We start from the raw sequence: 21,279 nt of genomic DNA on the forward strand, positions 1-21,279 counted from the left end.
AAAACATTATGTTGTTTTATTACAGAATTTATTTTCTATGGTGCCAGTAATGCCAGAATTAATAATAAATAAAGACTTTGTTCTATTCTGACTTAGTGATGAAATTATATTAGTTGTGTTACCAACCCACCCCACTAGAGGCAGTAATAGACCCAAAAAGATGCAACTAGGGAGCAGATTTAGAAGTACACAGAAAGATACAGAATTTAAAATCTGTGAGCTGAGCAGAAGTAAATAAAAGAGAGAAGTTCAAATACATGCTGGGAGTGAAAAATCCTTCCTAAAGATGAAGATATATCACAGGTTTAAAGAAAAAGTAAAAACGGAGACCATGGATAATATAGGAAATAGCGCCCCCTTCATTTCTGGAGTGTAATGGTCCCATTTCCAAATATGATATTGGTCTGCCATGTGGTCTGGCCCCGCCACTTTTTGTTTGCTGCAGGAAGGTGGACTTGCTTCCCCAGGAATCCAAGCTGTTATCAGCTTTATGGGCCACAATGGGCCCCATCGGGGGAATCTTGGCTTTGACCAGTCTGAACAGGATAAACTGGTCCCATTATGTTCAGAAAGCAGCTGACAAGATCCATGACTTACAGCTCACAGGATAAGAAAGAATCCAGAAAAGACAGCAGAGGTCAGAGGTCAGAGAAAACAATCAATGGCTTTCACCGAGAGCAGGAAGAGAAGAAGAAGGTGAAGAGGAGCAACAGGGAGACCTTCATCCTGACAGATGACCTCCTGGGTGGCCTCTGCCTGGTGGTTACCATAGTGACAGCAGGTCCCAGGCGCTGGTGCCCACCTACAGGTTCTGTAGAAGAAGAGAAACAGGAAGAGCTGATGGCGCTTCTGGCCAGTCTGTATGGAGCCACGGGTTCTGATGGAGACACAGTCTGGGTCCGCTAACTGAGGCAATTCAGTACCAGGTTCTCTTTCTGGTTCTGCTGTGAGGTCTGGAATTAGGGCCTGGCCAGAACATCCAACCGGGCCGTCAGAGAGAAGAAACCCAGAAAATGAGAAACAATCTGAGAGCCACCAAGGCTGGAACCCCAGTATCACCAGTATCACCAGTCAACAATACACACACACGCACACACACACTCTGCTTCACGGTAACTCCATTTTATTTCCTCTTTTAGAAAACAGACAGGCATACAGGCGAACACACCTGGAGAGTGGAATGCTAACATGCTAATGCTAATGTACTTGAGTGTTCTCAGCAGGTGTGTTGAAATGACAGCCGAAAACAGGAAGTGGTGTCATGTTGTTAAAGGGAAAGGTGGAGTGGGTGGAGTTAGTTCAGTCTCAGTCACATGATGATCACATGATGGTGCAGCATTTACACGGTTGCTTCTTCTTTCCTGCTGCCACCGCCTCCCCGTTGCTCGCCATCACCGTTTCTGGAGCGTTGGTCGGTGTGGGCGGGGCAGCAGAGGGCGGGGCAGCAGAAGGCGGGGCAGCACAGGCAGGTGGATCTACCTTTCCATCTCCATCATCGATGAGCACCAGCTCCGCCTTCACCGTGCCCTGCAGCCCCAGAACCTTCCTGGTCTCGTCCTCGTCCTCCACATCCTGGTATCCCATGAACACCATGGTAACCGGGTTCTCAGCGCTGGCCTCTGCCACCTCTAGCTCTTCACAGGCCGCTGTCTCCAGCCCCGTGATCTCTGCAGTGGCGATGGCCGAAGTGTGACTGGGGGTCCGTGTGGACCCTGGTTCTGGCGGAAGGTCCGACTCCCTCAGGACTTCTCCTGTTGGCAGGGAGGTTGCGGTGGTGATGGAATGTGACATCACTGAGGCCTCATCAGCTTTGTGGATGAGCTCCTCCACCTCAATGGAGCTGAGCAGGTGAGCGTCGTCCCCGTTCATCTCATGGACCACTGGGGACGGGACAAGGACAGGGACGAGATGGGATGAGATGGGATGAGATGAGATGGGATGGGATGGGACGGGACGAGATGGGACGAGATGGGATGAGATGGGACGAGACGGGACGGGACGAGATGAGATGGGATGAGATGGGATGAGATGGGATGAGATGAGATGGGATGAGATGGGATGAGATGAGATGGGATGGAATGGGACGGGACGAGATGGGACGAGATGGGATGGGACGGGATGGGGTGGGATGGGATGGGATGAGATGGGATGAGATGAGATGGGATGAGATGGGACGGGACGAGATGGGACGAGACGGGACGGGACGAGATGAGATGGGATGAGATGGGATGAGATGGGATGAGATGGGATGAGATGAGATGGGATGAGATGGGACGAGATGGGATGGGACGGGATGGGGTGGGATGGGACGAGAACAGGGACGTTAGAGGGAAACTAGATACACCTGCTGCTGAAGGACCAATAGCAACGCAGCACTGGATGACATCACACCACTGCTGTGCTGCCCTCAGCTACAGAACAGAATGTTGATTCTCTTGAATCATCCTGATGCCAGCTGTAACTTTAGGAGAAGGACACAGAGTCATAACAACCAGAAGTTTTCATCTTAAATCTGAAGCCATCTTCCTCCTCCTCTTCCTCTTCATCAGGCTCCTTGTCTCTTCTCCTAAAGCACCCTCAGCTTTCTGTTAAATCTCACCTTTCTGTTCATCTTCATAAACTTTGACCCCTTGATCGGAGAGGTCGACAGGAAGTTTGGTGTTAGTGGAAAGAACTCTGGTTTCCCCAGTCACTCTGTCCCGCTCCACTTTAATCTCCACTGAGTACATGGCTGGAGGACAGGAAGCGGAGGACAGGAAGTAGTCAGAGAGGATGCACATGGTTAACAGTGTGAAGGAGGTACAGCATGAAACAAGAGTTAGCACAGAAAGAAAGAGACACAGATGCTATCAGCATCAGCCGGTGTTTAGAAAAAAAAAGTCAGACCCGACTTTGTGCAACAAACTTTTCCCCGCTGCTCACGAAGAATGATCTGTTTATTGCTCTTTTAATTCTCCATAATAGACTTAGTAAAAGCAGGAGAAGGGGAGTGTGTGTGTGTGTGTGGGGGGGGTGTCAATATTTGCCGTGAAAATAGCTAATAAAGCCTCCAAGTAGTTGTGAAGGGTTTTTGCGCTTACGTCACTATGACGTCACCGCGACTAGTTGACATCGACTCGACTATTATCATGATGTAGTCGACCTTAAAAAATATGTAGTCGTTCAACCCCTAGTAGTTATTGTATTGTAAACCTGTAAAGACATTAAAACTATGGTTACCATAGCACAACACTAGTAATAATCCTGTAATTAATATGTCATAATGCCTTTAAGACATTGTACACCTGTTACCATGTTATAAACATGTAGTTAACACACTGTAGAGCTGTAGTGAACAGGTTTTAAACCGGAAAAGCCATGCTAATATGAGGTCACCTGTTGCGTTGCCATTGTAAAACCTGTAACATCTTAACTGGTAGTTAGCATGTTATAAATGTGCAATTGACATGTAATAAACTTGTAGTTTACACGTTATGAGGCTGTAGATCACCTGCTGGCCTGTTCAGGTGTAGTTTACCTGGAGATTACATGCTGGACATCTGACTCACCTTTCTTCATCTCACCCTGGGCTTCTCTTGATTTACTGACTTTAAGACTTTTGTGAACTTTGACCTCTGCAGGGTCTCATGGGACAAATGGGGAAGACAGAGACAGAATGTGATGTCATCACTCTTTACTGCAATCTGATTACTGTATACTGATTGGTGTAACTGCTCCCACCTTGGATCACCTGACCTGATGGCTTAGCTACGCCCAGCTCCATTCTGTTGTGACCTTTGACCTGAACAGCTGATCAGAGACATGAGTTAGATGTAGAAGCAACACAATAATAAGCAGAGAATAAGTAGTTACCTGGATCAGGTGTTGACATCACCTGGAGGCACAGAGACAGGAAGTAAACCTCCACAATCACACATGAAACAGCCGAGACATTTCAAAATAAAAGAATCCCAGTGAGATTGAGTGAGTGTATTTACTCACAACAGAGTGTGTTATGGTCTGAGAGACAGCTCCAGTTTCCAGACTGGAGACTTCCTGCTCCAACCTGCAGACAAAAAGCAAAAATAAACAGAAATAAAGAAAAATAAACAGAAAAAAAAGGAAATTAACAAAAATAAACAGAAATTAACGAAAATAAACAAACCAATCAATAAACTCACAAATTAACGTAGTATAATGAAGGACTAGTAAAGCCGCTGTGAAACCAGATCAGACCTCCTGATGGACTCTTCCAGGGTTCTGGTTCTGGCCTCATCCTCCTCCAGGACGACCTGGTCCGGGTCCTGGTCCTGGTTCTGGTCTGGTCCTGCGGGTCCTTCCAGAAGCCAGCGCTCCCTCAGAACCTTTGACTGAAGAGACAGAGACACCCTTCAGGTGACAACAGACGACCTGGCTCTGTTGTTGGTACCTGTTGGTACTCTTTCCCAGACTGACTTGGCAGCCATGTTTGTTTTGGCATCAACAGAATAAAAACCAGCTCCATGTAGGCCACGCCCCCTCAGCCACACTCCAACATTTGAAAGGGTTGAGACTTGCAGCATTCAAATGGACTTTTTTTTTTTTTTTACTTAACAACAATTTGACCTTTGACCTTGGCCAATCAAAGCCTGCAGACATTTGGTGAGTTGCCATGGTTACCAGTAGAACCAACCTTTAGGTGCTGCAGAGCTCTCCGTTCATCCTCCAGCTGGCGCCGCTTGTTCTCCATCTCCGTCTGCCACTTCCTCTTTTCCTGAGGTGTGATGGGAAACCGAGTCACTTTGGCCTCAGTGAACCAGAACCAGAACCTCTCACGACTCGTCAGTGCCCTGATGTCAGAGGTTGTGTGTATCTGAGGCTGTTATTTTGAAAGGGTTGAGGAGGTGTTTCCTGCTGGCCGACTGCCAGTGCGTTTGTCTCTGAGTGGTTCTGAATAAAGCTAGCCCGGTTTGAATGCAGAATCTTCCTGGACTGGATCCATACCGGATCAATACCAGCATCGATCGGACCCGGCCGCTGGAGACAGATAACCCGTCCGTTTCTCCTGAGAGCCCGGCTAAACCCAGTCCGGTTCTATAGAACCTTCCAGGAGCCTGACCTCCGACCCGGTCTGAACCCACACAGAACGGGTCAGGTTCTGTCTCTGCAGAAACCCGACCAGTTCTGTCTACTGGCATCGGTTCTGATCTCTGTTTGGTGCCTTGCTGCTGAAATGTGCTGTACAATTAAAGTTTGATTTGATTTGATTTTTTGATTTTCAACCAATCAGTTTAATTGATGGGTGGACTGGTTCACAGTGGGGATCGGTTCTGGTTCTTTTGGGTCGGTTCTGTTCAGAACTCACCGCCAGCTGCTGCAGACGGTTCTGATGAGCCTCCATGGTGCTGAAACACAAATAGAGTCGGGTCACACTTGGTTCTGATGGTAAACCCAAAGTTCTGGTTGAGGTTCTGAGTCCTCACAACAATCAGAACCGACCCGGTTCTAATTGTTTGGATCAAGAGAAACTAACAGCTTCTTCACGTGGATATTCAGAACCAGAACCCAGCCAGTGGGTTAAATTGGCCTGCTCTGGTTCTGACCGGAAGCTTCGCCCCACCCACCAAGAACAGGAAGACCCTTTCAAAATAAAAGTCAGAACATCACCAGAGAGGTTCTGCTCTACTCCAGAACCTCATCTGACCCGTCTGAGGCTGCAGGAGGTCGGATCAGAACCACTGCTGACCTGACCTGCAGCTGACCTCACCACGAACTTTGACCTCCAGGTGAGATGACCTCAGAGAGCCGCTGGGCCTGTGGAACACCAGCAGGTAGAGCTGAGGCTCCTTTATTTTGAAAACCTCACCGGAAGTCGTGCTGTCTGCAGGCGTCCACCTTGATTCGTCACATTAATATCAGTAAACTGATCAATAACTGATACCAGCTGCAGCTCATTGATCCATGATCGGATCATTCCACACGAAAAGTAGATCCTGGCCCGGAGTGACTGTCGGTTCCGACCCGCCTCGAACCGGACCGGGATCGGTTCTGCTGCAGAGCAAAGTCCGGTGCCGCACAATGACGTCACAGCACATGCACATTTAGACGCACAGGCGCTTTTAAAGAGACATAAGTAAAAATAAGAATATTTAAAAAACGAAGAAGAAGAAAAGAGATGAAGGTTGACTCACCCCTGCAGTGGAACTAGCTGAGAAATCAGGCCCCGCCCACCAGAAGGGGTCGGGGTACGGGGCGGAGGAGCTTCAAGGTTCTGCCATGACGGAGCGGTTCCGACTGGACCCAGAACCGGAGATCATCCTGATCCAGAATCTGTTCACCTTCTTGAAGGAGCATCTCTGACTGTGGGGTCAAAGTTCAGAGAACCAAACCAGAACCAGGATCTGGAGGTCAGAGGTTACCGGTGATTTTCAAAGTGTGGTCGGCGGCCCCTACTGGTCCGCTGGGAGCCACCAGGGGCCTCAGAGAGACGAACAAAAAATTAATCTAATAATTCTTTAAAGCTGGATGTTTTCAAATAATTCTAAAATATAAAAGTAACTGAAGCTGTTTGTCATGCTTTGATCGGCTGCCTGGGGGATAGAGTTCGGACCAGAACCGACCAGCAGCTGAAGAACCTGCTGCAGAAAACCAGCAGATTGTTTCTCTCTATTGGGTGAGAGAAACAATCTGAACAGACCAGAACCATTTCTTTCATCTCTGAAAGAGAACCCGTCACAGACCAGAACCAGAACCGTTCTGGACCTGATCAGATGATACCAGAGCAGTTCTGGCTCCACTCACCTGGCCAGGTACCCAGACCTCCGTCTGGTTCTGCTGGGCATCAGATGATCCGATGGAAATCAAACTTTCTGAAACACCACTCTTTCAAATTAAAAGTCCACACAGATTCTGTTCAACAGCTACTTTTATTCTGAAAGGCCATCCTCAGTATTCCAGGAAGCAGACAGGTGAGGGGCGGGGCTAAAGGACCCAACGGCACTCCAGAACCACATTAGCAGGTTCTGGTTACATCAGGAGCATAAAATCATTCTGCAGCTTGAGGCGTGACCGGCCCGGACGAACAGCGCCGCCCTAAAGGACACTTAGTGACATCACAGTTAAGTTAAATAAATAGGTGAAATCAGTCAGGATTCATTCAAACAGGCAGAAACACTGACTACAGCTCCCAGGGTGCACTGCTGCTGCAGCCGGAGGCAGCGTGGACGGAACCTGGGGAGGCATCAGAACCGACCAGAAAACAGTTGAACCACCTACCAGGTCAGAACCTTCAGGAGGAACAGAACCGCCAACAGGACCCGAGACTTTCAGAACCGCAGCACAACCATGACTACTGGGTTCTGTTCAGAAGCTGGCGGGTCAGAACCAGAGTCCCTGTTCATCAGCAGATGAAAACCCAGGGATTTGACTGGGTCGGCCGGAACCAGAACCAGCGTAGCTGTGAATATTAATGTCGGCACTGGAACAAGCAGAACTAGCAGAGCTGGATCAGCACAGCAGCTTATTGGCTTAAATTTGTAAAAAGATCTGCTCTTCACGATGTCGAATGGTCGCTAGCTTAGCACTAGCTTTAGCGTTAGCATGGCTAGTCAGTTGGGTTTTCATCCAGGTTTCCTTCCTACATTTCTTTACAGTGTTTCATTTTAATGTGTCAACGGTTTTTATAATGTTGTGTTACAATGATTTAGGCCGATGATTCTTTACGATGTTTTTTACAATGTTTCTTTACGACTTTTCACCTCTGCCCCTGTGGTGAAAGTGGGGCGTGTGATAAATGTAGCGTTTTGTAGCATTAGCGGCGTTGCTGTGGAAACAGTGCAGCTACATGGTGATTATGTCAATGACAAGATTTTAACATGATGCGGACACTGAGCAGCGGGCTAATCGTAGCGTTTAATGCTAATTTTAATCTGAACCGTTTTAGTCAAAACGTCTCAACCATCCAGGTTCTGATCCACAGGACGGGTTCTAGCTGCTGGTTCTGATCCAGTGGGGCCTTGGTGGGACCATGATGTCACAAAGGTGAGGAAAGTAGCGAGCAAACGTTTCTAACTGAGCATGCTCAGTAAGGTACAGTGGCTGCGTCCTGCTGGGAGGTGGGCGGAGCCAGGTTCAGAACTCCACCTTGCAGGCGGGGAAGGTCTCGTCCTGCATGGCGACGGTGCTGTTGCTGCCCAGCACCGTCACCGCCAGCTGCTGCTGCCGCTCATGCGTCTCCTGGTACCACTCGTGCATGGCCAGCGAGTCAAAGGTGGGGATGAGGGTCACCTGAAAGTCAGGGGGGACAGACGGATCAGAGGGCAGGTCCAATCTAGAGCAGAGAAAGTTCGACACGGCGCCACCCACAGGATCGTCGGGCCAGGTGCTCTTCCCCGCCAGCAGGCCGTCTAGGATCCTCCTCATCGCCGCCTCCTTTGCCGGATCATCGCCGCTGATGATGTAATACGAAGCACGCAGGCGTTTGAACAGGCCGTGGTCGACGGTGGAGGAGGCGGGGCCAGATGGCAGGTAAGCCAGGTCAACATACACCACAGGACCTTCAAGACCAGCAGAACCAGCAGAACCTGGCATGAACCGAACAAAGAGGGTTGTTTCAGAACAAGCAGCATTTTGGTCAACAGGTGAGATAGAGCAGGTGAGGATGAGTCAGTCAGCGACCAGCAGAGGGAGCCAAAGGGATTTTCTAAACCATCAGATTGCCCAGTGGGAATCAGATTCTACTTTATTGATCCTAAAGGAGAAATTAGTCGACACCCAGAGAGTTAAACATTAGCAAATCCAAACATTACCAGAAGTCATATAACATTCATCATGTGCGATTTAAATATGACCCAAATATGATCTAAAGTAAACTGAAAAAAAGCTGAGGATAAATGCCTGTTTCCTGCAGGAACATAATCCAAAGAAGAAACAGACTTTCAGGCTGAAACCATCTAAAGACCCCCAGGACATTGTCTACCTGACGGTCTTGAAGGCGTGACCTTGGATCCACCAGGCAAACTCCGTGAAGAAGGTTTGTAGTCAAGGCCGGTCCTCAGGGAGCCGGGGGAACCGGCTTTGGACCGGCTGCTTCCTGACGTGGTTCTCTGCAGAGGCTTCTTTCTGGCGCCGGATGCCTTAGGGGCGCGGTCAGCCTCGGGGTCGGCCATGCAGGCGCCACGCTGCAGCGGCAGAGGGGGCAGGTCTTTAACCGGTGCAGGCGGCGGGTCGAGTCCAGTCCGCCGCAGGAAGTGCTGACTGGGAAGATCACTGGCGTGACGGAGGAAGCCAGAGTCTTCATCAGAGTCCAGGTCAGCGGTGATGGAGGGACACTCCTCAGTGCTGGGGGGCACATCAGAGTCCGTGGTGGTAGGCAGGGAGTCGCTGACCGATGTGGGTGGGGTCTCCTGGCTGCAGGCCGAGGTGGGAGGGGAGGGGTCATTGTCGGATAGGTCTGGTGAGGCACCGGAAGTAGGGTGGTGCTGGAACTCACAGGGAGACACCAGGCAGAGGTCAACGTTGTGGGGAACCTCAGAGGGGAGTCCCGCCACCCCGCAGATGTTCTCCCCGGAACCACAGCGTCCATTTGGAGTGGGCCCATCAGGAAGAACCGTGCTGGCGCGGTCCAAGGCACCGGCAGAGGGGACCGGCTCTGAGGAGACCGAGAGGGAACAATCGACCTCGGTGGAGTGGGGGGAGCCGACCTCCGCCGGCATGGACGTCATGGTGGGGGAGGAGTCCCTGGCCGGACTCAGGAGGCTGGAGCATTTATCCTGAGACGATGTGGAGTTCTCCACACCTTCCCGCAGAGAGCTGACCTCCGAGGTTCTGCATGATCCGCCCTGGTTGTAGTCTTCAAAGCCCAGACTGGATCCCTGGGCACCCGGGCTGCTGAGACCCGGCGTGTCTTCAGGGGATGGGTGGAAGGGAGTGTGTCCGGCACTGGTTGGAGCAGAGTCTGCAGGAGAAAACAGCTCCAGGGTCTTCTCTACCCGGACTCTGGGGGAATCCTCTGCAACCCGGAAAATTGCCGGACTAAGGTCAAAGTTCACGCTGAGGTCACCTTTTGGTGTTCTGGTGATACGTGAGGCGGTGCCAACCGAATCCGTCTCAACAGAGCGGAACTTCTCAGGACTCTCTGTGGTGGAGATCTGGTTCCCATTGAGGGAAGTCTCCTCAGACGCCCCAGCAGTCTTTAGGCCTCTGTTCCCGTTGGCATCCTCCAGTTTGTTAAATTCCATCGTTGTGTCCTCGGCCTTTAAAGTCTTCTGGTTTTCCTGGGATCCCGACTTCCTACTTGTTTCCTTGTTGAAGGCATCTTTCTTGGGAAGCATCCCGCCCTTCTTCACACTCCCGGTTTTTCCCATAGGTTTCCTTTGGTCAGTAGCTCCGGTTAAGGAAGTGGTTCCATCGGTTCTCTTTACTTCTTTAACCAGTAACTTTGCCGGTTTCTTCTCCTCGGTTCTACTGTCCTTCTTGTTGTCTTTCTTTGGTTCTGGTTTTGCTTCCTTCTTGGTCCTCAGACTTGTGGTGTCCTTCTTTGCAGCTTCCTTCTTCTTTTCCGAGGTGTCTTCCTTCTTCCCAGAAGCAGCAGACACCTTCTCGTCCTTCTTTTTCACATCCTTCTTGTCCTCCTTTGACCCATCCCTCTTTGAATTTGGTTTCTCAGTAACTTTTGTGGTCTTCGCTTTCAGATCTGCGTCCTTTATCTGGGTCTTTTCTTCTGCATCCTTGGTTGTGGCGTCCCCTCCTGCTTTGGTCTTAGTCTTCAGCTCAGGTTTTCGGACTTCAATCCGTCTGTCTTTCTGTAAGGCACCGTTGGGTCTCAGGTCTTTGGACTGGGACTTGAGGCTTTCGCGACTCTCTTGGCGAATCAATGGCTTCTGGGTTTTGGACACTTGCAGCGCCTCTAGACTGACAGTTGGCTGCTTCAGGAAGTCCAGATGAGCGAGTTTGTCCAGAGCGTCCAGGATCTTGGCCTGTGGCGTGCAGCCGGGGAAGAGAACTCGAACAATTTGGTCCTGGGTTCTGGATGGGTGCCAGACCAGCAGGGCGCAGATGGACACCCGGCAGGTCAGAGGTAGCTCTGCAGCTCCTGAGTTAGCTTCATTGGGCCACAACTGCATTAGAGCCTCCAGGTCCTTGGACCCGCGGACCGGGTTCAAAACATACAGCTCCAGCCGGCCCACTCCCATCTTCTGGAACAGGATCAGTGGCTCTACAGCGGGCCCGCCAGGCCTGCTCAAAGGTTCTGGAGTCACTCCCAGCTTCTGGAGGGTCAGCAGGGTAAGAGCCGCCTGGTCACAGCCGCGGAGCCGGCCTGGTTCTGGACGGACAGACTTCAGTCTGCTTGGGGCATTGAAGAACACCACGCCAAGCTCCGGGGACACCAGGTTCCTGATCTGTTGATCACCGTCCTCCTGGTTCTGCTCGGCTGCCTTCCTGAGCAGCAACGAGTTCAGGCCCGGCAGGTTGTCCTCGCCCATGTGGGTCAGCAGTACCGAGTCGACTCGGTCCAGGTGCCGGACCAGCTTCCAGAAGCAGGCGCGTGGGTCCGAGCCACCGTTCACCAGCACGTTGAAGCCATTGACGGCGAAGAAGGCGGAGTCACCGCGGCCGCCGGGGAACACGTAGCAGCAGGGCCGGGACAGCTTGAGGAAGCCGGCGGTGCCGGGTGGCTCCAGGAGGTCAAAGGGCGAGCCGGGCTCCAGCGACTCCGACAGGTACTCCGTGAACTCCTGCAGGCCCTCCATCTCCGGCAGAACCAGGCCCGGGTTGACCCGCACACAGACCGGGACCTGCAGGTTCTGCAGCTCCGAGTCTGTCCAGAGGCAATGGGCTGGGCAGCTGAGGGTGAGACGGGCCTTCAGAACCGGGTCAGCAGAACCCAGCAGCTCCACCACCTATAGCACCAGAGACACAAGTCTTACCAAACAGACCAGAACCAGCTGGCTCTAACCATCAGAACCAGCTGGTTCTAATATCAGTACCACTCACCTCGTCACCTGTTAGGATCTGGGCCAGATCCCGGCTGGAGAATCCGCCCTGCTGCAAAACCAGCTCTCCGCTGCTCTCCACGCACTGACCCGCCAAAACCAGCAGCTTGTGGTGCGACGTGCCAGACGAGCCGCTGGACCTGAACAGAACCGACGGGTCCGTTAGAGTCCGTCAGAGTAGACAGAGATACAAAAAGAGTCTCACCTCTGAGCAGACCAAGCTCTGTGTCGGGTTCAGAACCACCTGGGTGTCCAGAACTTCTCCCCGGTGCTGCAGGGTCCGCTGACCTGCAGGACCAACAGAACATCCGTTACACAGCAGGAAGAGTTGGACGGACTGTGTCCCGGGTAAGAACCAGAACCTGGTTACAGAACGGCGGCACCCGGTTCTGCTCATTAGTTTTGTGGTTCAGAAACTGGGTCAGAACTGTAGTGGAAACGCCCCTGATGTTCCTGCAGGCGGCTCAGCAGAGACTCAGCTGACCCGGTTCATGAGCTCACACACGCACACAGCAGGAGGGCCAGTAAAGTTCTGGTTCTGATCGGTCTGCTCACACTGAGGCAGCAGCTGATCTACACTCACCTGCAGGAAGTTCCACCTTATCACAAAGCGCCACCCACTTTAGTTCTTGGTCCATTCATGGCGGTGGGCGGAGCTATTACACCCACTGTGGCCCCACCCTCTATAGTTCTACCCCTGTATTGAGAGGAGCACCTCGTATGCATAGAGGATCTTTGTTCCTCACCTCGAATGTCTTCAGACAGAAAAGCTGAATGTCTCGACACGAAGAGCTTTAGCTGCTGATCCAGAACCGCAACGTCTAGATCCGCCTGCCAGCAGCGCACACCTGGAACAGAGACACCACCTGATCACCTTCATCACCATCATCATCACCAGGTCCTCAGACCTAGCCGTTCATGAGCTGAACTAGTAAATAAAATGGTGACTAGGATGAGCAGAAATGTTGCTTTGGAATCATTGGTAGTCAATAGCATGTGGAGTACCATTATTATGTTGACTAATATGGACTGACTCCATTCAGTATAAAAATATTAATGTATAAGCTAAAATTAGCCAAAATGCTAAAGCTAGCTTAAATGCTGTCAGTAGCATGTGGGGTAACACCAGCATGTTGACTATCACTGTCACACTCCATTTAGTGTGTAAAGCTTAGGCTTTATGTAAAAATGAGCTAAAATGCTAAAGTGAGCTTAAGTGCTACATTTCGCCATCACCAGCATGAGTTTCAAGCCAATTACAGTTGTTAGCTTGTGGATGGCGGTGTGTCGGACCAGCCTTCAGCCTCTTAGCCTCCATCATTATTGGAATCCGAGTTAATCCAGAACTTGTTGTCAAGTGAACGCATGTTTATGGAGCCATTTCCCATCACAACAATGGAACTTTGAAATTATCCAGAATCTGAAACTATGAAACTGAAAGGATGAACAGATAATCCGAAGGTTACAATTTGGTGGCTGCTTATTGACATCTGCTTTCTGGTTCTGTTTGAGGGTTTTCAGTCCTGTTTTTCTGTAATACTATTATTTATAGATATTAGAGGAAAGAGAGTCTACTGTGGCAGGGACTACCAAGAAAAACAGAACCTGAACAAAAGGCCCCGCTAAGCATCAGTTTCACAGAGTGACCCATCGCTTTTCTTCCTATCTTTGACCAACAAGGTTTCCTGAACAAACAGGAAGTTGGTGTGCAGAAACATAACTTCCTCTTTCTGTCCAGCAGTGACAGAACCACAGCAGGTTCTCCAGAACCTGGGCTCAGAACCAGTTCTTCTCCAGATCCAATCAGAACAGCAGTGATCAGAACCAGACGGGTACAAACTGAGAGCTGCTGCTCCTCGGGGGGTTCTATAGGGAACTGGGTTCAGTGAATGGACCAGAGGTTTCTTGGGTTCCTCCTAGAGGAGAAGCATGTTCTGGTTCTAGATCCTGGACCTGTCCTGGGATCACCCGACCACAAACAGAAGCGTTGCTCCTCCAGCTGCAGATGTTCAGAGAAGCTGATCTAGTGTTCTGATCATTCAGAAGAAACCCGTCTTGAAGCGGGTCCGAGCCACAACCAGCCGGAACCAGGCTGAACCCGGCCCTCTCTGGTTACTGAATCAGATTTGGTCCAGACTACAGTTTCTGTTTCTGTTTCAGGACCAATAAGACTGGTTCTGGTTCGGTTCAGTCCTGTAGTTCATAGACGCTTTACTCTGAAAAGTCAACTTCCGATAGAGGAAGCCAGAATGCTAATCCCGATAGCATGGCTCTGTCCGACCACAGAAAGTTCTGTTAAGAGTTCAAACCTACCTCATATTTCAAGACACTGTGTAGCTCTTCATACCGAACATAACCCTTGAAAAACCGAACCGGGACCTGAATTTATGCGCTGGTCCGAATTGCAGTAGTCCAATGCTTTTATTTTGAAAAGCTCACAGACCTCCCGCCCTACGGTTCGGTTCTTCAGTCCTCCAGAATCCCCTCACCTGCTTCTATCTGTCGCAGTACGAGATCCAGCGGTCCACTTGGCTGCAGCGCTCCCACCACGACCAGAACCGAGTGATCCGCAGCCGCTGCGGGCCGAGAAGAACTGGAACCGCCGCCCCGCTGCGCCGCCATCACTCTGACTGCTTGCAGCCAACGTCATTCCGCACGTTGACGCTCAGCACCGCCTTGGTAGGAGGAGTCCTGTAGAGGCGGGTGGACGGCTTCATTGCAGCCAATCAGAGACCACAAAGAGAGGCGTCTCAACCGTGAGAAATCAAAGTGATTTCGGCCCAGTTGGAATTGAAACCAGAATGAAAGTTGCATTCTGTGTAGACTTAAGCAAACTCCAGCAGAATAACAAGAAAGGCCTTCAATGTAGCTAGCAAAGCGAAACTATGAACATATTCCTGCTTTCTTTCACATAACCTAGAAACTGTTTCCACTTCAATCAGTCTGGCGGCATGTACTGACTCTTCCCACACTCCCCTGGTAACCTGAACGCCTCGAGTCTCTCGCTCAGAAACCTCTGGACTCAAACGGCTTTGGTGTCCGGTTCTGGATTTGTCGGAGCTCCGCTGGAAGACAAAGTAATACTTTGATATTAACTTGAACTGGTACCCCTCTAAGGAATTCCTTAGACTTCGATTTGCTACTGATGATAACACTTGTTTATTTTGTGACGGTGATATCGAGACGACTGAACATCTATTTTATGAATGTGTTTATTGCAAAACTTTGTGGGATGACGTGCACGACTGGCTTTTCCCTAAAATTCCAAACTTACCTCAATTTTCTAAGAAAGACATTATTTTCGGGACTCTGAGAAAAAGAAAAGAAATTTGAAAGGCCACTAAATGTAATAATTATCATGGGCTAATTTTTTATTCACAAATGTCGTTTTCTTAAAACCAAATCATCTTTCCCTACTTTTCACAAGGAACTCTGCCTCCTCTTCTCATCTCTAAAATTTATGAACAAAGAACAAGATGCAGAACTCTATAATATGATAAACAATTTGAATCTGATGGAAAACCCCTATTGTGTGTTTTTATTTGGTTGTTGTTTGTTTTAGTTTTTTGTTCTTTTTGTGTTGCGTTTTGTTTTTTCTTTTTGTCATTTCTGTAACTATGGAAGCAACCTAGGTTGGCTTCTTCTATTTTTACAGACTTGCGAACATCTGATGCCCATACCATGTTTGTTGCATATGATAATAAAATTATAGGGGAGAAAAAAACAAACACGTTTGCTCGTTTCGAGAACCAAAGAGCCAAAAAAAAAAAAAAAAAAAAAAAGATCAACATGAACTAGTCCGGCTCCAGAGTTTGAGACAGAAACAGATATTAATGTGTTTTTATTGATACAGCTCCGCATTATGAGAAATTTGTTTTAGCCTCATTATGATGAGACAGGATAAAATTAGGAAGACTTTTCAAAAGGGACTACACTAAAGGGTGAACTGCGCATACTACAAAACCACGTGTTGATGACGTGTTTCCGCCACTAGAAGCGCTCCGACAGACGTCAGCAGTCATTTTTCCCCACTCCGCTGTGAAGCCTTTCTTGTTGTTAGTGACTGCCTGTTTTTTCTTACAGCTCTCGGAACCCCTGAACGCCTCACTGGGGTCAACATGGCGACACCTCTGCCGAGCAGATGCAGCTTCTTCGTGCAGAAGAAAAACCGCTTCTGTAAGATGGTCCCCGGAAAGGGGCGGAGCTTCTGCGGAGAGCACGCGACCATGGTGAGCCACGTGGACTCAGTAGCTACTTCCCAAAAAGATCTTATCTGAATCAGTGCCGCTGATCAGCAGTGAGGTCATTAAAGCTGTGACGTGTTCCCTGTTTCAGGAGGAGGGGTTCGGAGACTGCAGGAGGATCACATGTCCACTGGACCCCAAGCAGTGAGTCCTGCTTCTGATCTGTCTGGGTCGCACTAGAACCGGGTCAGTAATCAGAATCTTTTCTGTCAACAGCACCGTGGCCCAACAGAACCTGGAGAAGCACCTGAAGAAATGCAACTCTAGAGAGAAACCCCGACCTGTGAGAACATCCAACCTTCATCCATCCATCCAACCATCCATCCATCCATCCATCCAACCATCTTTCTCTCTCACCAGGTCTACTATGTGGAGAACATCAATGCAGGACGAGTCGATAGAGATCAGGAGTTTCCAGAGGTAACAGAGCTGATGATGAAGGTGATGGTGATGATGATGATGATGATGATGAAGGTGTGTATCAGGTGTCTCTGGCTGAGCGCAGCAGAGCAGATCTGGAGTCTCTGGTGGAAAAACTGAAGGCAGCTACTGAAGGTGAGTTTCTGCTGCCAGGTAACCAGGTAACCAGGTAACCAGGAAGTGACCTGGTTACTCCATGTCCTCCGCAGGTCTTCAGCAGGACATGGAGGACAGGACGCTGTCCCATCCCGTCCTCCAGGAAGAACTCTCTGACCCAAAGAATGGAGGCTCCGCCCACAAACACCTGAAGCAACAGGTGAGGACAGACACGGTGGAGGCAAACCAATCGACGAACCGGTCATCTTTGAGGGGGTGGAGCCTGTCTGACGGCCAGGTGTGTTCAGGCCTCCCTCCTAGGTCACCTGCAGGAGATGGGTCTCCTCAGCAGGGGGCGCTGCTTTGTGGAGTTCGGCGCCGGCCGGGGAAAGCTGTCCCACTGGATCCACCGGGCCCTGCAGAAACCTGAGGGTCAGGGGGTCGCCATGGAAACCAGCCAGGACCTCCAGCTGCTGCTGGTGGAGCGCTGCAGCACCCGCTTCAAAGTAGGAGAACAAGGGAACCAGAACCGATCCGGATCGGATAAATATTTATGTAAATCCATGAAACTGACCAGAACTAGAACCGAACCCGCCCTCTGACCTTTTCCCTTCTTCAGGTGGATGGGAAGCACCAGGGTTCTGCCGACCCGTTTGAGCGGCTACAGGTGGACATTCAGCACCTGGACCTGAGTAAGAACCAGCATCTTCTGAGGCTCTACATTACTGGTTCTGACCCGGTTCTGACCAGGTTCTATGCATGAGACCTGCAGGTCCAATGGTTCTGGTTCTGGTTCTAGATTTGGCGCGTCTGCTGGACACAGCCAGAGCCCAGTCAGACACCCAGCTGCTTCCCAAGCACCTCAGAGGCCAGAGCCTGGGACTGGTAGTCGGTTCTGGGCCTGGCTGTCGTTATGCTGCCACCACCGCTGTGAGTGGCGTGCCTCTGGACACAGCAGTTCTTCCAGAGACTTGGACCCAGTTCTCCCCGCATGTCCAGAGGGCCAGAGCCTGGGACTGGTACCAGTCAGGCGGGCCTGGTCAGAGGAGGGCCAGTCAGGCTGCCACCAGGGCCAGTCAGAGGGGCCAGTCACAGCGGAGGGGCAGCAGTTCTTCCTCCAGAGAGGACTTGGACCAGTCGAGTCCAGCGGAGCCAGTCATGTCCAGAGGAGGGGCCAGTCAGAGCGGAGGCCGCCAGTCACAGCGGAGGGACCAGTCACAGCGGAGGGACCAGTCAGAGCGGAGGGACCAGTCAGAGCGGAGGGGCCAGTCACAGCGGGGGGGCCAGTCAGAGCGGAGGGGCCAGTCAGAGCGGGGGGGCCAGTCAGAGAGGAGGGGCCAGTCACAGCGGAGGGGCCAGTCAGAGAGGAGGGGCCAGTCAGAGCGGGGGGGCCAGTCAGAGTGGAACGGCTGAGGATCATGAAGAAGCGGAGCAGCTGGCAGTGCTGAGCAGGTAAAGCTTTCAGTTCTGCTGGAGGCTCTGGAGCAGTAGTACCTCCTAGTACTGATCCTTCCTCCTGTGGTTCTGCAGGTTCTGGTCAGCAGCGGAGCGAGAGCATCTGGGTCGGCTCTGTAAGCTGATGATCGACAGCGGTAGGCGGGACTTCCTGCGGACCAGAGGCTTCAGCAGCCGTCTAATTGGCTACGCAGATCCAGAGGTGACCTTGGAGAACATCCTGCTGACCGCCCTGCCCTCGTCCTGACGGACTTGCTCGGTTCTAGCCTGGTTCATGCCCTGTTGGACCGGACTTGTTAGGGTCTGGTACCTGTCCGGAACCAGCAGATGTAATAAAACGTCAGTCTGTGGATCAGAATCCGTTTATTCAAGTCAAACTTGATCTGCTCCAGTTTCTGGTTTCAATTATATCTCTTGATCCAAACTGGGTTCTGGTTCTGATCCGGTTCGCCGGAATCAGGCAGTAGAGGGACCAAGCTGTACCGGGTCATGTCTGGGCCAGTCTTCATCTGTCTCTGAAAGGTCCAGAATAGAAAGACGTCAAAACCTTGGTCTGAAGCCCTCGGCCCAGTTAGTGGTACCGTTAGACCGTGATCAACATGGAGGTTAATGTCTGGGTCGGATGGTTCTGTTAATCCAGTTAGTGGGTCAGGTTCTGCCGTGGCAACCCAGTTACAGCTGCAGACCAGTTTACTAGATAGTGTTAGAGTTCAGAACCGGCGGTACCATCAGAACCAGCAGTACTAACGGTGGAGGCGGTGCGCGTTCAGCACAGCATAGTTTCTCTTCCGGGCCTCCTGGATGTAGGTGAGCATAAAGTCCCGTCCAAACATCTCCCGGTCGTCTTCACCGTCCTCTGTCCTCAGAGGCAGAGACACGTCTACAATCAGAGGGTTGTCCCGGAAATTCACAAACCTGTCCACAAGAGAAGAATCAGTCCATGAGACTGAGACAGGAGAGACCAACCTGAGACTGACGCACTGAAGATTGCCCAACTTGGGCAGTCTGTCCTGCGGTTGGACTACACTGTCTAATCCTGAGTTACCATCTACATTCTCAAACACTGTGACAATTTTTAGAAAATCTTTTGATTTTGCCAAACTGATGGCTTTTTGTCAGTTCTGGTTCTGGAGCAGCTCAGAACCATCATTGTTGTCTCAAGGGGACTTGTAGGTCTTGGACATATTCGTCTCCAACAGCTGAACCAAATGGGTGGCTCGTCTAGAGGCTTTAGCTGAAGACGGTTTTCATTTGTTTGATCCGGCTGTTGGAGTGCTGACGTCTTCAGAGAGAATCAGTCAACGGAAACAGATGAACAGGTGTACCTGAGGTTGGTCATGTCCTCCATCAGTGACGGGATGTCCCTCAGCCGGTTGCTGCTGAGGACCAGCGTGTCCAATCTGGACATCCTGCTGATGTTCTCTGGCAGGATCTGCAGCTCATTCCTCTGCAGCCACAGCGTCTGCAGCATCTGCATCCTGAGGACAGACACGTCCCATTGGTCCACTCGGCCACATGGGGCAGAGCTCAGCGCCACGGTAGGCGTAGAGCAGGTGTTCCTACCTGTGGATGTCGTCAGGCAACTGCTGCAGGCGGTTGCCCCCCATGTCAAGCCACTCCAGTGCCGGAAGGGCGACTACACAATCTGGCAGGGAGACGAAGTCGTTCATGGACAGGTCCAGGTGCTGCAGCCGCACCAAGTTCCTCAGCTGGAGACCGACAGAGCTGGATCAACTGGACCGAACCTAGACTGGAGTGGTACCTGGTCTGGGTCCTGGAATGATACCTGGTCCAGTACCTGGTCTGGGAGCTCCTTCATGTCCCGGTTCATGGCCAGCTCCAGCCTCTCCAGACTCTCACAGCAACCGAGTTCTTCAGGAACATTTCGGATCCGGTTGTAGCTCAGCAGCAGCTCTCTGAGCCGGGTCAGCTTCCCTGAGACGAGAACTGGGTCACAAGAGGTGTTCAGAGGCGGGTCCGGATAGACCCAGTATGGGTCAACAGGGCCCAGTCGGTTCTCACCGATCTGCTCCGGGATTTCGGTTATGGCGTTCCGGCACAGGTCCAGAACCAAGAGGTTCTGGAAGCTGCAGATAAACGGTGGAACCTTCAACAGGCCGGTTCTGTGGATCTGCCATTCCTGGACCTGGACGAACCGGACCAGACACGCCGGCAGGTTCTGAGACAAACACAGACAGGTCAACAGGATGTTCTGGACCAGCGAACCGGTCTGGTCCCTGGGCGGTACCTTCCACTCCTCTTGTTCTATCCGGAGAACCAGCCGTCCATCTTCCGTCTGCAGCTTGTCCCTGAGGCGGGCCAGAACCGCCCGGTCCTCCCAGACCTGAACACTCAGCCTGGCCCAGAACGGGTCATAGCAGTTAGGAATTGGGCCCACCAGAACCCAACCACCGATCCTGGTTCTGAAGAATCTCTGATCTCAGTTTGTTTTCTGAACACCATTCGCCTGGTCCAGCCCAGTCTAGTTCTTATGCAGAGGAGCTTGTGAACTGGGACCAGTATGACTTTACATACTGGTCCCAGTTCAGACAGATTCATGGTGTTCGAACACAAACAGGACTCAGGACTGAAGACGTCATAACTCCTTTACCATGACAACCACCTGACGCTGCTGGCTGGATGTGAATGACTGGAATTGAACCAATGATATCGACCAATAGGAGTGAATGGGCGTGGTCTAACCTGCTTGTGGCCCCGCCCACAGACGGTCTCCTCCTCCGCTCCTCTTCCTCCTCCCTCCGTCTCTGGATCCGCGTCTCCCACAGAGCTTTGATGGACCTCACAGAGCCACGCCACGCCACCATGATGTCACGGCGCAGGACGACCTCTGACCTCTGGACGTCTGCCTCAACCTCTGCTGAGGAGAGCAATGGAGCCAGAGTGGCGTTCAGGGACGAGATGCGGTTTAGGAGTTTAAACTCGCTGTTGGTGCTTCAGGTTATGTGGAGTTTAAACGCTGGGATGAGAATCTCTGAACGGGTTGAGCACAGATGCGAAATACGCCGACGCCTCATTGACTCCAATGTAACGTCCCAGTAGCATTTCATTTCACAGGTAAGAAAATAATAACCTAATTTTATGAGCAAAATTTC

General features: G+C 51.1%; 3 protein-coding genes and 1 pseudogene across 6 annotated transcripts; 1 reads left to right on the forward strand and 3 right to left on the reverse strand.

The window, feature by feature from the left end:
* Positions 1-1,101: 1,101 nt before the first annotated feature.
* Positions 1,102-6,165, reverse strand: LOC122838250 (paralemmin-1-like). 4 transcript variants are annotated; one of them, XM_044128750.1, is made up of 10 exons: positions 6,150-6,165; positions 5,324-5,363; positions 4,652-4,732; positions 4,216-4,349; positions 3,982-4,045; positions 3,853-3,874; positions 3,721-3,789; positions 3,549-3,623; positions 2,600-2,731; positions 1,102-1,880 (listed from the first exon to the last, which is right to left on the reverse strand). In XM_044128750.1, the coding sequence occupies exons 2-10, from the start codon at positions 5,357-5,359 to the stop codon at positions 1,321-1,323; spliced, it is 1,173 nt and encodes a 390-aa protein (XP_043984685.1). In that variant the 5' UTR covers positions 5,360-5,363; positions 6,150-6,165; the 3' UTR covers positions 1,102-1,320. The 4 variants fall into 4 exon arrangements, with proteins under 4 accessions (XP_043984685.1, XP_043984683.1, XP_043984686.1 ...); XM_044128748.1 differs by lacking the exon at positions 6,150-6,165 and adding an exon at positions 5,825-6,143; XM_044128751.1 differs by lacking the exon at positions 6,150-6,165 and having other exon boundaries at positions 3,549-3,614; positions 5,324-6,143.
* Positions 6,166-6,865: 700 nt separating this feature from the next.
* On the reverse strand, positions 6,866-14,616 carry LOC122838728 (microtubule-associated protein 1B-like). The gene is given in 6 exon segments (XM_044129634.1): positions 6,866-8,244; positions 8,323-8,540; positions 8,936-11,858; positions 11,953-12,239; positions 12,698-12,799; positions 14,441-14,616. Coding segments are annotated over 6 exon segments (3,819 nt in total). The 5' UTR covers positions 14,574-14,616; the 3' UTR covers positions 6,866-8,088.
* Positions 14,617-15,740: 1,124 nt separating this feature from the next.
* LOC122838729 lies at positions 15,741-18,543 on the forward strand (annotated as a pseudogene).
* Positions 18,544-18,548: 5 nt separating this feature from the next.
* On the reverse strand, positions 18,549-21,037 carry LOC122838730 (leucine-rich repeat-containing protein 39-like). Its single transcript, XM_044129635.1, has 8 exons — positions 20,870-21,037; positions 20,415-20,523; positions 20,189-20,345; positions 19,965-20,101; positions 19,730-19,875; positions 19,492-19,644; positions 18,915-19,081; positions 18,549-18,681 (listed from the first exon to the last, which is right to left on the reverse strand). The coding sequence occupies exons 1-8, from the start codon at positions 20,989-20,991 to the stop codon at positions 18,623-18,625; spliced, it is 1,050 nt and encodes a 349-aa protein (XP_043985570.1). The 5' UTR covers positions 20,992-21,037; the 3' UTR covers positions 18,549-18,622.
* Between the last annotated feature and the right edge of the window lie 242 nt (positions 21,038-21,279).

Source organism: Gambusia affinis, linkage group LG10 (genome assembly GCF_019740435.1).
Source record: "Gambusia affinis linkage group LG10, SWU_Gaff_1.0, whole genome shotgun sequence".
Taxonomy (NCBI): Eukaryota; Metazoa; Chordata; class Actinopteri; order Cyprinodontiformes; family Poeciliidae; genus Gambusia; species Gambusia affinis.

What these genes read in the sequence shown, in the direction of transcription:
- LOC122838730 (XM_044129635.1), bottom strand. Translation starts at nt 20,991, where the DNA reads ATGGTGGCGTGGCGTGGCTCTGTGAGGTCCATCAAAGCTCTGTGGGAG. An exon ending in TAGAACAAGAGGAGTGGAAG is followed by an intron (nt 20,346 to 20,414) that starts GTACCGCCCAGG and finishes TGTTTGTCTCAG; the next exon opens with AACCTGCCGGCGTGTCTGGT. An exon ending in CGAAATCCCGGAGCAGATCG is followed by an intron (nt 20,102 to 20,188) that starts GTGAGAACCGAC and finishes TTCTCGTCTCAG; the next exon opens with GGAAGCTGACCCGGCTCAGA.
- LOC122838250 (XM_044128750.1), bottom strand. Translation starts at nt 5,359, where the DNA reads ATGGAGGCTCATCAGAACCGTCTGCAGCAGCTGGCG. An exon ending in ACCGTCTGCAGCAGCTGGCG is followed by an intron (nt 4,733 to 5,323) that starts GTGAGTTCTGAA and finishes ATCACACCTCAG; the next exon opens with GAAAAGAGGAAGTGGCAGAC. An exon ending in TTATGAAGATGAACAGAAAG is followed by an intron (nt 1,881 to 2,599) that starts GTGAGATTTAAC and finishes TCCCGTCCCCAG; the next exon opens with TGGTCCATGAGATGAACGGG.